Source organism: Quercus lobata, chromosome 5 (genome assembly GCF_001633185.2).
Source record: "Quercus lobata isolate SW786 chromosome 5, ValleyOak3.0 Primary Assembly, whole genome shotgun sequence".
Classification (NCBI taxonomy): domain Eukaryota; kingdom Viridiplantae; phylum Streptophyta; class Magnoliopsida; order Fagales; family Fagaceae; genus Quercus; species Quercus lobata.
In genome coordinates, this window is record NC_044908.1 from 74,004,418 (window position 1) to 74,018,589 (window position 14,172).

At 34.2% G+C, this 14,172-nt stretch overlaps 2 protein-coding genes and 1 non-coding gene across 3 annotated transcripts; all 3 read left to right on the forward strand.

The window, feature by feature from the left end:
- The first annotated feature begins 373 nt into the window (after positions 1 to 373).
- TRNAW-CCA lies at positions 374 to 445 on the forward strand. Its single transcript has one exon. It is a non-coding gene; the product is annotated as a tRNA-Trp (tRNA).
- An 85-nt stretch (positions 446 to 530) lies between these two features.
- Positions 531 to 2,183, forward strand: LOC115992611 (pentatricopeptide repeat-containing protein At1g61870, mitochondrial). The gene has a single exon (XM_031116833.1). It carries the CDS (start codon positions 660 to 662, stop codon positions 1,875 to 1,877), a length of 1,218 nt encoding a protein of 405 aa, XP_030972693.1. The 5' UTR covers positions 531 to 659; the 3' UTR covers positions 1,878 to 2,183.
- An 8,191-nt stretch (positions 2,184 to 10,374) lies between these two features.
- Positions 10,375 to 13,419, forward strand: LOC115992203 (beta-glucuronosyltransferase GlcAT14C). Its single transcript, XM_031116295.1, has 4 exons — positions 10,375 to 11,121; positions 11,581 to 11,656; positions 11,759 to 11,874; positions 12,790 to 13,419. Exons 1-4 carry the CDS (start codon positions 10,578 to 10,580, stop codon positions 13,302 to 13,304), a joined length of 1,251 nt encoding a protein of 416 aa, XP_030972155.1. The 5' UTR covers positions 10,375 to 10,577; the 3' UTR covers positions 13,305 to 13,419.
- Positions 13,420 to 14,172: the final 753 nt, after the last annotated feature.

Genomic DNA, 14,172 nt, shown 5'->3' on the forward strand with positions numbered 1-14,172 from the left:
ATTTGAATTTGTCTATTGTTAGTAAAGTTGCACAAGAAATGATTTTTATAAAACTAAAATTTATGATTTGAAATTGAGTAAATTGCTGGGTTTAGTGTGTGATAGTTTTTAGGAAAAAGATGTATCAAAAGTACGTGAGATATGTTTAGATAGAAAGTGTGTTAATTTTTAGGAAAAAAGTTTATTTGGTAGTTTTTTTTTTTTGGAATTATGATTTTAATCATATTTTTTATTTTTTAAGAATAAAGATTATCTAATTAGATTAAGGATTTTTTAAACATTTTTTGAAACTATAACTAGCTTTTTGAATTTTCTTAATATATAGAGAGAATCATCATTTAATTAAAATATACCAGCATTAAAAACAACCAAGGGATCCGTGGCGCAATGGTAGCGCGTCTGACTCCAGATCAGAAGGTTGCGTGTTCGATTCACGTCGGGTTCAATTCCCCTGTTCGATCCTTCCTTTTTTGTTTGTTTTTTATTTTTTTTCTTCTCTATTCAGAAACACTAGAACCCTAGAAAAAACTCACTTGCTAAACTCAGTCACACACACACACCCACTTCACTAAAACCCCAATCATTCTCTCACAATCAAAATCCATTTCTGATTTACTCTCTCTTCATTTCTCTCGAACCCAAAAAAAAAAAAAAAAACCATGTCCCTCACCACTCGTCTCCGCTTCCTCACATACTCCCACCGCGTCGCCACCCACCTCCACCACTTCTACTCCACCTCATCCATCCTCTCCCAAAACTCCTCCACCCCACTCTCCTCCAAGTCCAAGACCCGATCGGCACTCTCCCTCCTCAAATCCGAGCAGAACCCACACAAAATCCTCGAAATCTGCCACGCCGCTTCTCTCACCCCCGAGTCCCACCTCGACCGCATCGCTTTCTCCGTCGCCATTTCCAAGCTCTCCGAATCCAACCACTTCGACACAATCCGCCAGTTCCTCGACGACCTCCTAACCTCTCGCCCCGACCTCAAAACGGAGCGTTTCGCTTCTCACGCTATCGTTCTGTACGGTCAAGCCAAGATGATCCCACAAGCCATTGACACTTTCAAGCGAATTCACGATCTGGGTATTCCTCGAACCGTTAAATCTCTCAACGCTTTGCTTTTTGCTTGTCTTCTGGCTAAGGATTACAAGGAGCTGAACCGGGTTTATATTGAGTTTCCGAAGTTTTATGAGATTCAGCCGAATTTGGATACGTTTAATACGGTGATTAAAGGGTTTTCGGAATCGGGTTCGACGAGTTCTGGGTACTCTGTTTTGGCTGAGTTGGAGAGGAAGTCTGTGAAGCCGAATGCCACTACTTTTGGGAATTTGCTTGCTGGGTTTTACAAGGAGGGGAAGTTTGAGGATGTTGGGAAAGTTTTGAAATTGATGGAGAACCATGGAGTGAATAGGGGTATTGGTACTTATAACATTAGGATTCAGAGTTTGTGTAAGTTGAAGAAGTCTTCCGAGGCTAAGGCTTTGATGGATGGAATGTTGTCGAGGGGGATGAAGCCGAATTCGGATACTTATTCCCATTTGATTCATGGGTTTTGTAAGGAAGGGGATTTGGAGGAAGGTAAGAAGCTCTTGAAGAGTATGAAGAGTAGGGGTATTCAACCGAGTAGCGATTGTTATTATTCATTGGTGTATTTCCTGTGCCAAGGAAAGGATTTCGATGCTGCTTTATTGATTGCTAAGGAGAGTATGGAGAAGGGTTGGATCCCGAATTTTGGGACAATGAAGTCGCTCGTGGAGGGACTTGTGGGAGTTTCGAAGGTTGATGAGGCTCGAGAGGTTATTAAGCAAGTCAAGGAGAAAGTCATAAAGAATGTCGAAATGTGGGATGAAATTGAAGCTGGCTTGCCTCAGTAAAAAGAATTGCTTGGTGGTGCAAGCTGAATGAGATTATGGAAATTTATTTGATGATCACGAAATGTATTTATGGGAAACGGTACTCTCCCTAGTCCATAGAGTTTCTATTTTGTTTTCCCTTTCATTTCGTTTGTTGAATTATGATCCACACCTGTTATAATCAGGTGAAGATGTTGTTTTGTTTGGATGGTCCTGGTTGAGGAAACTTTGTCTCATTGGTTATTCCATTGTGAGAAAGGTTTAGTTTTATCTTTTGTAGAAAATCAAAATTTTCTTATGACTAAAAACTCTCTGCCTTTTTGTCTTTGATGTTTATCCTAGTGGAACTACAGTCGATATGAGTAGCCATAGGATCAGGTTTTTGAGATGTTTTTCCTACGTAGGAAAACTCATTTTTTAATTAGGGAAGGTTTTCATTGGGGTACCTCTATTTGGCTCTTTGAGAGTATTCTGTTTTCACACCTAATCTTGTCTTCGATGGCTAAGCTCCTTTTATGTGTAGTCATGGTATTTAGCCTTTTACTTCTCAAACTTGTTTCATTGGCGAGCCCACTCTTCTTTCACGAAAGTTGGAATGATTGTATGTGACTTTTTCACTGTGTTTTATTTACTATTTTTATCATTGCTCTTGTGACATGATCAATCTTTTATATCTTGGACAGGATAGAGGTTCTCATGATATCATCAACTCCATTGTTTAGAAAGTTCTTTTGACCACCTCATGGAGTACTTTGTTTCTGTGTGCATGTTATCCTAATCATGTACTTCAAGAGCAAGGGAACAATTCTCTGTAATATTCTTGTAAAGATACATTAATGCATTCACACTTTTAAACTTTTTACTTCTCATTTTAATGTGGGCAAGCCCTTACATGACGACACTAATGTGCACTTTAGATCATATTAGAATTGAAAAGACGAAAAAGGGGTAAATATTTCATGTATCAACTTGTTGGCCTTGAATTTATTGAAGTCCAGAACTTTAGTGGCAGTAGGTCCTGATGTTATATTTTAAATATTTGGATTCCTGGCAATTAAGTAGGGAGCTGCTCAGGAGATGCTAACTGACCCAAGGTCATTAGCATTACGCACTGTATTATGAATGTGGAACAAAATTTTGGGAAAAAAAAACTTCTAATGTATTTGGCAACCTGGAATTCTATACCGGCACTGAGCAAAAACTCTGATTCAGCAAGAAGTCGTTTGATTGAGATAAGTGTTTATGCTATAGAAAGACTTTTTGATTGAAAAAGAGCTGCTGTTATGAGATTCCTGTGGGTTCTGATTCAGCAAGTTGTCTTTTGTGTTATGCTTGATCTGGATAACTGATAAGAAGCGGGAGTTTGTGGCCGTTATCTATCTGCAAGGTGCTTCGTGTACTTGGAGGAAGACTGTATGGAGATTCATTTTGAACCCCTTAGTACCTCCTGGAATGAGGTTTTTGAAGGAGGTTGTTTCCTTGATGATGTGTATAGTAGCTACTTGTTTCTTGGAAGAAGCTTATTGCCCTCTAGCAGGTTCCAGTGATCTCTGGAAAATTGGCATAGATTAAGACATCTCAAGTTTGATATGCTAGTAGATGTGCATCAAGAGTTCCTCTTGATATTGCTTTTGAAGCTCTACTGTTGATGTAAATCTTGTTTGGTTGCAATTGAACATTTTAAGTCATTATTATCTCCTTCTAGAGAGACTATTGATTCATGACAGTTTCGTAATTGGTAATTAGCAGTTGCAGGTGCAGTTGTTGAGTTTTGAACTCACGACTTTACCTTCTTTGTTTCTACTTCTCGAGGGCGGAAAAAAATTCACTGACTTTATACTCCACTTTGCTCTAAAAGAGAAGTGTCATTTGAGATGGAGCTGCACTTTGAATCGAAACATTTTGATGAAGAAGCTAGCAATTAACCTTGGTTTCATCTGTTGTGTTTTTCAAAACTTATGCTTGGAATGCATTTCACTTTTTTTTTTTTTTTTTTGTATATTTTCAGAAAAGTTTGGAAGCCTGGCAGAACCATTTTGAGTTGCTAGGGTGGCATTCTTTCGAGGATGAGGAAGCTTGATGAGCTATTTTTTCTCAAAAAAAAGGAAAAAAGAGAGAGCTTTTAATCGCATCCTATATTTCGATTAAGATTTCAGACTTCTTGCAGACCCTTTTGCCTTAATTGACAGGCTTAGTGGAAGATCCCATTTGTGAATCAAAGGGAGAGTAATGCATTCATATAATCGTTTGATTAAATGCATCTTTATGACTTTTTTTTTATATATTTTTTTTATTTTTAAGAAAGAAGACGGCTATTATTAATATGAAAATGAGGCTTCATCAACCCAAATAAAAGGAAAAACTAATGATGGAACGTCCTCCATCCATACAACACAATTAGGAAAATTAGCCGCTAACTTGGCTAAACAATGTGCCACTTTGATACCATCCCTCCTTACATGAGAATAGGATAATTCTATAAAAATTACTTTCAAAAACTCGCGTGTCCTCAACAAGCAAGCCAAACCCAGCCCAGCCAGGACCGGTTCTGTAGTCCTCAAAGCATCAGTAATTACTCTCGAGTCCTCCTCCACAACAATTCTGTCCAAACCAGTTTCTGCAGCAAATTCTAGCGCTCAGACAGCAGCCAAAGCTTCGATTTCAGCTGCCTGATATGCTTGGTTTAGCCTTTGGGTTAGGGAGGCGAATACTAGACCCTCATTTTGAGTTCTAATCTGGTTCCTCTGGGTCCATATACTCCAAACAAGCATTGAAAACAATTCTGTGCATTTATCATTCCTGAAAATCCAAGCCGTGAGTTCCCCAAAATTCTGGAACGTTACCTGTGAGCGAAAATCCCAGGTATCCGAAGCTCCCCATCTGTATGACTTGGGGCTCTAAATAATGCCTAATTAATCAAAATATTACAAATAAACAGAAGCTGAAAAGTAAAAACGGGTGACAGAAATGATGTAATGTACCAGGCAATCTTTCAGTAAGCCCCTAATCAGATGGGTAGCTTGGCAATGTACTCATTTCATTGTGAGGATGAAAAAGCACTATCCGAAAAAAAAAAAAAAAAAAAAAAAAAATTCCCTATTTGTTTTTATATTTTTAAAGATTTAATCGCATTCTGAATGGTGAAATGCAGAGCTTGCAAGGTGTTATGGATAGCAAAATTTCGTGTGACAAGAAATTAATCAATATCTATATATCTAAAATTTGAAATGTTGAGCCACCTCATCAGCCACATCATACTCTTTTTGTTTTTCTTTTTAAATCATTTTTCTCTTTATGATTTTTTAATTTTTTTATTATATAAAATAATTAAATACAAATCATGGACAAACATTATTATTCATTAGATACAAATATTTGACTATTCAACTATCTAAATTGATTTCAACTTTTCGTTTTCTTCTTTCTAATTTCAAGTAATTTTTAAAATTGAATAAGTCATTATCTTTTTAGTGGATAAAATTAACATTTCAAGTGTCCCTTCATTTATCTTTTGTTATAGTGTTTCCTCTTCCAAAATTTCAGTTTTTCACAACCTTATCTCTCTCACACTCATACATTGATTATTTATTTTTAAGTTTTATAATGTTATATATACCAATACACATTTTAGATACAATCACCCATCATCTACAACAAAAAATTTAGCACAATACTAATTGTTTTCCATATTTTTCAATTAAGTTTTAGTTTTCACCATTTTGAGAATACATCAAGCATTAAGTGTCTCTTCGTTTATCTACCGTTATAGTGTTTTCTCTTCCAAAATTTCGGTTTTTCACAACCTTATCTCTCTCTCACTCATACACTGATTATTTATTTAAGTTTTACAATGTTATATATACCAATGCACATTTTAGATACCACTGCGCATCTTTGGTGCGGTGGTCAGTCCACAAGTATAAATGCTTATAGGGTGTAAGGGGCAAGAGTTGAGGTTCAAGCCTCCAGAAGGAAGTTTCACAAACATATACACTTAGATTAAGTTAGAGTGAAATTTCTATCTTGTATCAAAAAAAGATACAATCACCTATCATCTACAACAAAAAAATTAGCACAATACTAATTGTTCTCCATATTTTTTAATCAAGCTTTTGTTTTCACCATTTTGAGAAGACATCAATTATATTTGTCTGAAACTTTCAAAGTTAAGGCAACAATGGGAAGACCATTGAGGTAAACAAAACACACAATAAAAAATGATTTGTTTTTTTCTTTTTAGTATTCTTGCATTTTCTGAAATGATTATGTTGGTTTCCTTTTCAAATTTTTCAATGATGTTGTCTTTTGTTATTTTTAATTGACTTAGAATTGTTAATGCAGTTTTATTTGGCCTATTATTGTGGTGGAAATTCCTAATGTTGATATGAAACATATTGATAATGAACATTTTTTGTGCTTATTTGTAGAGTGTCAAAAAGTATTTAGTATAGTAATTTTGTTATTGTTGCATCTCATGTGTTTGGTAAAATTTCTTTTAGAAATCTTATGCATCTTTCTCAAATTTGTTTATGATTTTTATTTTGTTCTTTCTACTACAAATATTAGGCATCTCCACCATTAAATTTTTAGCTAATTTGAGATTTTTTGGTAAGCTTTTACTTTGTTTAGTTTATCTTCTTTAAGGAAAAAGCCGAAAAGAGAATAAGACAAAATATAATTTACTCTAGAGTATCATTATGCTATTAATATTTTTATGTATAGATACTTAAGGAACTTGATTAATTCTTTCTTAGAATTCCTATTATCCTTACGTCTAGCCTCTTAGATTAATTTTTTGGGGTTAAAGTGATAGCCTAGCAAGATTCTTTATGGTGTCCCCTACTTGTGATTCAAACCCCACCATCCCCCCTCCACCACCATCTACGTCTTTCTCTCTCTCTCTCTCTCAATATATATATATATATATAAAAGATAGGTTCAAGTTACACCTAGTGTAACTCTTCTTTTTCTAAATCATTGGATTTAAGTAGATCCAATGGTCAAAAAAATGCACTCATTAATGCTGATATTCTGATAAAGATCTCATTTATTATCCTTATTTATAACATTCAATACCTATCTCTAATCCCAAAAATAGGTATATTTTTCTCTTTGCACTCTCTTTCTCATCCACTACATGTTTCTCTCTCCTCCATTGCTCTTCCACCTCCATTTTCATAAGGTTCCACCTCCACAGCCACGTAGAATCTGATTTTTTTTTTTTTATGAAAGACTAAACTTTTGGCACTTAACAAAGCTTTTTGGTGAATCATATGTATATATATATATATATATATATATATATATATTTGTCTAATCTATAAATTTAAGTATTAATTAGCTATTCTCTGTGGAGTGGTTGGAGAGTGAAATTAACTGTTGGTAATGCCTATTTGGTTACTTACGAAGGTCCCCCTGTGCTATCTTTTACTCTCCACGCCATTGCCGTTTTGTTGAAAAAGGCTAAGGATTGGATTGGGACTGGTTTGTCTTGGCCTGGATAGAGCTTCCCATGCTGACATAAACTCCATTGTTTAGAAAGCTCTTTTGACCACCTGATCATGGAGTAAATTGTTTCTGTGTGCATGTCATTCTAATCATGTACTTCAAGAGCAAGGCAACAATTCTCTGGTAGAGTCTAAATTCTATACTGGCCCTGAGCAAAGACTCTGATTCAGCAAGAAGTCGTTTGATTCAGATACAAGTATTTATGCAATGTAAAGACTTGTTGATTGAAAAAGAGCTGCTGTTATGAGATTCTTGTGGAGTCTGATTCAGCAAAGGTGTCTTTTGGGTTATGTTTGATCTTGATAACTGATAAGAAGCAGGAATTTTTGGCCATTATCTACTCCGCATGATGCTTCATGTGCTTGGAGGAAGACTGTCTGAATGGTGAATTGCAGAGATTGCAAGGTGATCTTAATCGCAAAGTTTTGTGTGATAAAATGAGAAATTAATTATGTCAATAAGAACGTTTATAACATAGCAAATAAAGAGGTTACCATAACCTCTTTCAAAGCTACCCTCCCTTAAAAGTTTGTCAAAGCTAGATTTATGTTAACTTGGTAAGAACGTTTGATAGCTTTGACTAAATAAGAACGTTTGTCAAAGCTATCATCATTACTCCACTCAATAAGAACGTTTGTCAAAGCTATCAAGTTATAGTCTACTAGTTTAATATATGGAATACTAATTAAAAAAAATAATAATATATAATTTAGTAGTCTATAAACATTTTTTTTAAAGATGGTTAAAAATATATTTACTAATAGGTTGTCCCAACAAACTCAAGGACCCCTTCAACCTTTAAGAACTTAGTCCTTAGGGAGGTACCAACTCACTAAAGGTGCGGTTTTTTTTTTTGGTAAAGGGGATAAAAACAGAGAAACTACACAAGCAGGAACTCAGTAGGGCAGCGCCTACTGACATACAGACCAGCCAAGTCATGGCTTAGAAAAGGAAGAAGCTTCACAGGGGGATAGTAAAAAAAAACAAAAATCTTCATTCTGAGCTGCACCCTTTCTAGCAAGAAGGTCAGCGCATCTATTAGCCTCACGGTAGCAATGATTTTGAATTATAACTTAGATTCTATTGTTAGTCTATTGATAACTTAGATTCTTGATTATAATTTTGAATTATAAATTCTCAATCTTTGTTGGTTTTAACAACATGAAGATAACCCAAAGGTCCAACTTTAAGTTTATAGCAATTACATGTTTGATAAAACTTGTTAAGTGACAATAAATGATATCTTTAATGATTTAACAAAATAACTTCTTCTTTTTTAGAAAAGATTAAAAAAAAAAAAAAAAACTTCAACGTAAACATATGCTTAAACATTAACTTGTGTTTTAAAAATAAATATTAAATAATCTTTTATGTTTATTCCATATGTGAACTCATTTTTTTTTTTTTTGAAAACATTTTGGGTTGGAACCAAATTTGAAATACACTTTTTTTTTTTTTAAATCTAGTATGTATAGACTATAGAAAAAAGTTCAACAAGAAGAAAAAAAAAGAGTAAGACTTAAGAGGATAAATACTTTATATGTTATGTAGCCTATACATAGGTTTTTTTTTTTTTTTTTTGAGAAACAAACTTATAAATTTTGTAACAATTAATTAATGAGATGGGTTCAAGTTAAACCTAGTGTAACTTGAACCTTTTATAAAAATATAGCATTAAATGCTAATTGACTTACACCTCCTTTACTTAATTAATAGCAATTTTGTATCTCTCTCCTTATTTATTATTTAAAACCTTTTACATATATTCCTTTTTTTGCCAATGACTTTACAAATATATTTGCAATACTTAGTCATTCCGTGTATATATATATAATTTTGAGTTATCCATAAAGTAAGCATCATGTTTTTTTTTTTTTTGGGGGGGTGGTGAATTATCACGTCAATTGTTAAGCCTAAACCTATGATTTGAATTTTTCTTCCTCATATTGAATGAATTTAAAAAAAAAAAAAAAAACACATATACATAGGATTTGAATTATCCAAAGATCATATCGCTATAAATAGATTATTACTATTTTTAATTGTAAACGTTGTCAACTGATCAGATTTGAATATATATATATGATCAGGTCCAACTGTTAATTCAATTATAAATTTACACTGAATCAATTTATTCAAGCATTTGACTTCTATAATCAAACAATAAACTTGGGATCCGGAAACCAAAAAAAGAAAATAACATGAGTATTACAGACTCAGGCACATCCAAAAAGGAAGAAGATGGAATTGCAAATATAATTGTAAAGTCATTCAACAAAAATATAAATATATATATATATATATATATATGTTAATTATTATTTGAGAAACTTATCATTTAAAACCTCATTAAACAACACTTAGCCATTTATTTATTTTTAAGGAGACAAGATATATATTCACAATTGATAAAACTATAAGAGTATGACCGGCTTAAATAATAAATAACAAATAACAAAAAGGAATTTATCTAAAAGGTTTTAAATAAAAAGAAAAGAGTAGTACGAACTCAACCAAAGAAAATATATATATATATATATATATATTGCAAATATATTTGTAAAGTCATCGGCAAAAAAAGGAATATATGTAAAATGTTTTAAATAACAAATTAGGAGAGAGAAACAAAATTGCTATTAATTAAGTGAATGAGGTGTAAGTCAATTAGTATTTAGTGCTATTTTTTTAATCATTAGATCAATTATAAATCTATGGTTTACAAATGGTGTAACTCTTGTCAAGTTACACCTAATATAACTTGAACCCATCTCGTTAATTAATACTTAATAAATTTATATAACATAATTAATAAATGGGAAATGTTAACTAGTGTCCTTAGGGCATTGATTAAGAATCCTGTTAAAGAAAGTTTTTATGGGAAAAAAATTAATATTTTGACAATTTTTTTCATTTTCCATAAAAGTGATGTCAAAACTTTCTTAAATTCAATAACATGAACCTTAATAAATTTATACTTATAATTAAAAAAGAGTAAAGTAACCGACAATTCAAATAAAGTAGTAACAGTTATAGTTTCCCTCTCCAACCACTTCACTCAGACAACCTAGTTCCAACTTCCCACTACTATAAACAATTCTCTTCTCTATCAACAACTCTCTCTCTCTCTCTCTTTCTCTCTCCTAGATCAAAATCCAACACAGCCTACATTTACAGTTAAATCCCCAAACCCTAACCCCCAAATTGTTTTAGCAAATGAAAAAAAATCACAGTCCTTCATACCTAGATCGAAAATGGTTCATGCCTTTGCTCACCATTTTTGTACTCTCTCTCATCCTCGTTCTTACGCTAAGCCTAGGCCACGCTAAGTTCTCTTCAGGAATCGACGACCCACCGCCGAAATTCGCAGCTCTGGACCGGAATTTCGACCGGTTAGGGCTTCTACCGAAGCTGCCGAGTTTCGCGTACTCGATATGGGGTTCGAAAGGGGACGTTTCGAGCGTGAAGAGGTTGCTTGAGGCAGTGTATCACCCTAGGAATTACTACGTGTTGCATCTTGATCTGGATGCTTCGGATGCCGAAAGGTTGGAGCTTGCGAAGTATGTGAAGTCGGAGAGTCTGGTTTTTAGGGAGTTTGGGAATGTGATGGTGGTTGGTAATGCCAATTTGGTTACCTACAAGGGTCCCACTATGATGGCTTCTACGCTTCACGCCATTGCCATTTTGTTGAAAAAGGCTAAGGATTGGGACTGGTTTATTAGTCTCAGTGCATCGGATTATCCTCTCGTTTCGCAAGACGGTAATTTTGGGCTTATTGCTTGATTTGATTTACATTTCAATTTGATAGTTATGCTTTGTAGTTGTTGATGTTTTCGTGTATATATATGATTTGTAATGCACATAGTTTTGTGACGTGGGTTATGTTTAATTGTGCAAGAAAAAAAAAAGGGTTTTGAATGGTATGAGATTCACATTCTAGGCATATATGTTGTTCAGATTTGATTTTGCTTGTTATGTAGTTGTTGATATCAAATAGTTTGTAATGAATTTTATGAGCACTTGTTGCTGATTGAGATGTCTTACTTTCATGATAGATTGTAATAGAGTGATTTTTGTAATTTAGTGATGTGGGTTATGTTTAATTATACAAGAAAAATGAGTTTGGAGTGGTATGAAGATCATATTCTAGGCATACATGTTGTTCTAGTTTGCAATCTTATTGGCTTTGCTAACATTTCTATATATTTTGTTGTTCTAGATCTCTTGCATATTTTCTCATACTTGCCTAGGGATCTGAACTTCCTTGAGCACACAAGTAATTTTGGATGGAAAGAGTGAGCATGCCATTCTTGCTTGATCTTGTCTCTATAGATATGGGGATTATAATTTCTTTCTATGCTTATGGTGTATGACACTTACTGTATGCTTGCTTGCAGGAATCAAAGAGCGAGACCTCTTATAATAGATCCGGCCTTGTATCAATCAAAGAAATCTGGTGTTTTTTGGGCTAAAGAGAAAAGGTCTATGCCTGCTTCTTTCAAGTTATTCACAGGTACTGCTTTACATTAGCCTTTTACCAAATTATTTATTCGGTTATTTGAGTATCCTTTTGTGAGAGACTGGAAAACTGGCTCTCAGAAAAGGTACACCTTTGTTTCAGGTCTATTTTAATATGATAAGTGTAAAATATGAAAAACAGTGCTCTCTGCAAATATTTTCAGCTGAATTTATACAATCCCTTACCAAGTCATTCCTATCAAATATTAACAGAGTTGCGAGGTATGATGGTACAGTTCTATTAATATATTAGCGAAGTTCTTGAACCAGAAAACAAAGTTTAAAACAATTATCTGTAGTTATCTAAAATTTACACAACATCTGGCTATCCTTGGAGTTACTTTTTGGATTCTGGGCTTTGTATACAGCCCCTTTTACCCTTCTGTCTTAATCATTCCTTTGAACCACAAAAGCATGAAAAGTGACTTTCTTAAGACTGTGTTTAACTTAATTTGTGGCAGTTTTGAATATTGTGTAGCCTGGAAATTATAAGATCAAGTTGATACTTAAGATTGCTTCCACAGAATTCTTACATCATTTCTTGAAGGAATGAAATATCACCAATCACCAATCATCATTCACCAATCATCCTTAAGATTGCTCTGGCAATCCTCTTCCAGTTTGATTAATCCTTGTATCATGGTGTTGATTTTCATCAATTGTAACTCGTCCATTAAAAGAGGAAGCGGCATTGTTCATAATATATTATGCAGTTCTTCAACTTTCAATACATCAAACATGATTTTGAACTGGAAATTCCATTTGGAGATGATGGAAATGGATGAGGTTGTATTTATTGGGAATTGACAAAGATGTTGTGTGTGTGTGTGATTTGTATGTTAGTAAATGGTTGATGCTTTAGATTCATTTTACTTCTTTATCTATAACTTTAAATGATCTTATTGATCAGGGTCTGAATGGGTGGTGCTGACAAAATCGTTTGTTGAATTTTGTGTTTGGGGATGGGATAATCTCCCTCGTACTTTGCTCATGTACTATACAAATTTCATTTCATCCCCTGAGGGCTACTTCCACACTGTTGTTTGTAACCACAAGGACTACCAGAACACAACTGTAAATCATGATTTACATTATATAAAGTGGGATAACCCTCCAAAGCAACACCCAATTTCTCTTACCCTGGAACATTTCAATGACATGGTGCAAAGTGGTGCTCCTTTTGCACGTGGGTTTGCCAAAGATGATCCAGTCCTCAACAAAATTGATGAAGAGCTGTTACGGAAATCAGATGGCCATGTTACTCCTGGTGGCTGGTGCGTTGGGAATTCTGTTTTAGGTAAAGACCCTTGTGTTGTTTATGGGAATCCAAATTCAGTTAAACCGACTGTAAATTCTAAGAGGCTAGAGAAACTCATGGTGAAGCTTCTTGATTCAGACAATTTCAGGTCTAAACAATGTAAATAGTCTTCCAGTGTCTCAATCTTTTCATCAAATTTTTTTATTCATCCTGCTATGGTGGTTTGTTACGCAGAGAACTACTTCATTTGTGGTAAATTGCATCTTTGCAGTTTTACTTCTATTTGTTATTTTCTTACACTGAAACTGTGAAACAATTGCTGTCAAGGGGCATTGGATCACTGATGATAAGATAGCATTGCATTAGTGAGAGGTTGATGTATATAATATTGTTGAGTTAAGAGATTGTCTGTCAATGACTTCCAGATTACCTCAGTGTGTCATGAATGGTATTATGTCCATGCTTTACAAACCGAGTTATGAAAATTAACCTTAAAAGGCACAGACTAGGATTATTTTGAGCCTGTATGCATTTTAAATGAGCACTTCAGCACTAATGGGCTGGTTAGGAAATTGGAAGCTGCCAAGTATTGTAAACATTACATTTATATATTCTGAATGTAATAAACAGGTACTTTTCTTTGGTGTTAACCCAACATATGTAGAAACAGATAAAACACGTCTCGATGGTTCTGGAAATTCAGACTGTAGAGTGAAAAATTTCCTCCCTCTAGATCTATCTGAATGTTGAATAAAAAAATCCATCTCTCCCTCTCTCTCTCTCTCTCTCTCTCTCACACACACACACACACACACAAAGCCAATTAATAGGGAATGCCTTATGCTCATCATTGTTCCTGTAATTTGATCAGTGTTCTTTTATCTTGGAGTAATTTGTTTCTGTTTGCATGTCATCTTGATCATGTACTTAAAAGAGCAAGGGGTTTGACTTAGACAATTCTCTGTAACATACCTGAAATACACATTTGTGCATTCACACTTTTTTGTGATTCGTGTGCAAGGCTTGCATGTCAAC

Coding starts and splice junctions, on each gene's coding strand:
- LOC115992611 (XM_031116833.1), top strand. CDS start 660: ATGTCCCTCACCACTCGTCTCCGCTTCCTCACATACTCCCACCGCGTC.
- LOC115992203 (XM_031116295.1), top strand. CDS start 10,578: ATGAAAAAAAATCACAGTCCTTCATACCTAGATCGAAAATGGTTCATG. Junction 11,122..11,580: donor TCCTCTCGTTTCGCAAGACG/GTAATTTTGGGC, acceptor TTGTTGTTCTAG/ATCTCTTGCATATTTTCTCA. Junction 11,875..12,789: donor TTCTTTCAAGTTATTCACAG/GTACTGCTTTAC, acceptor CTTATTGATCAG/GGTCTGAATGGGTGGTGCTG.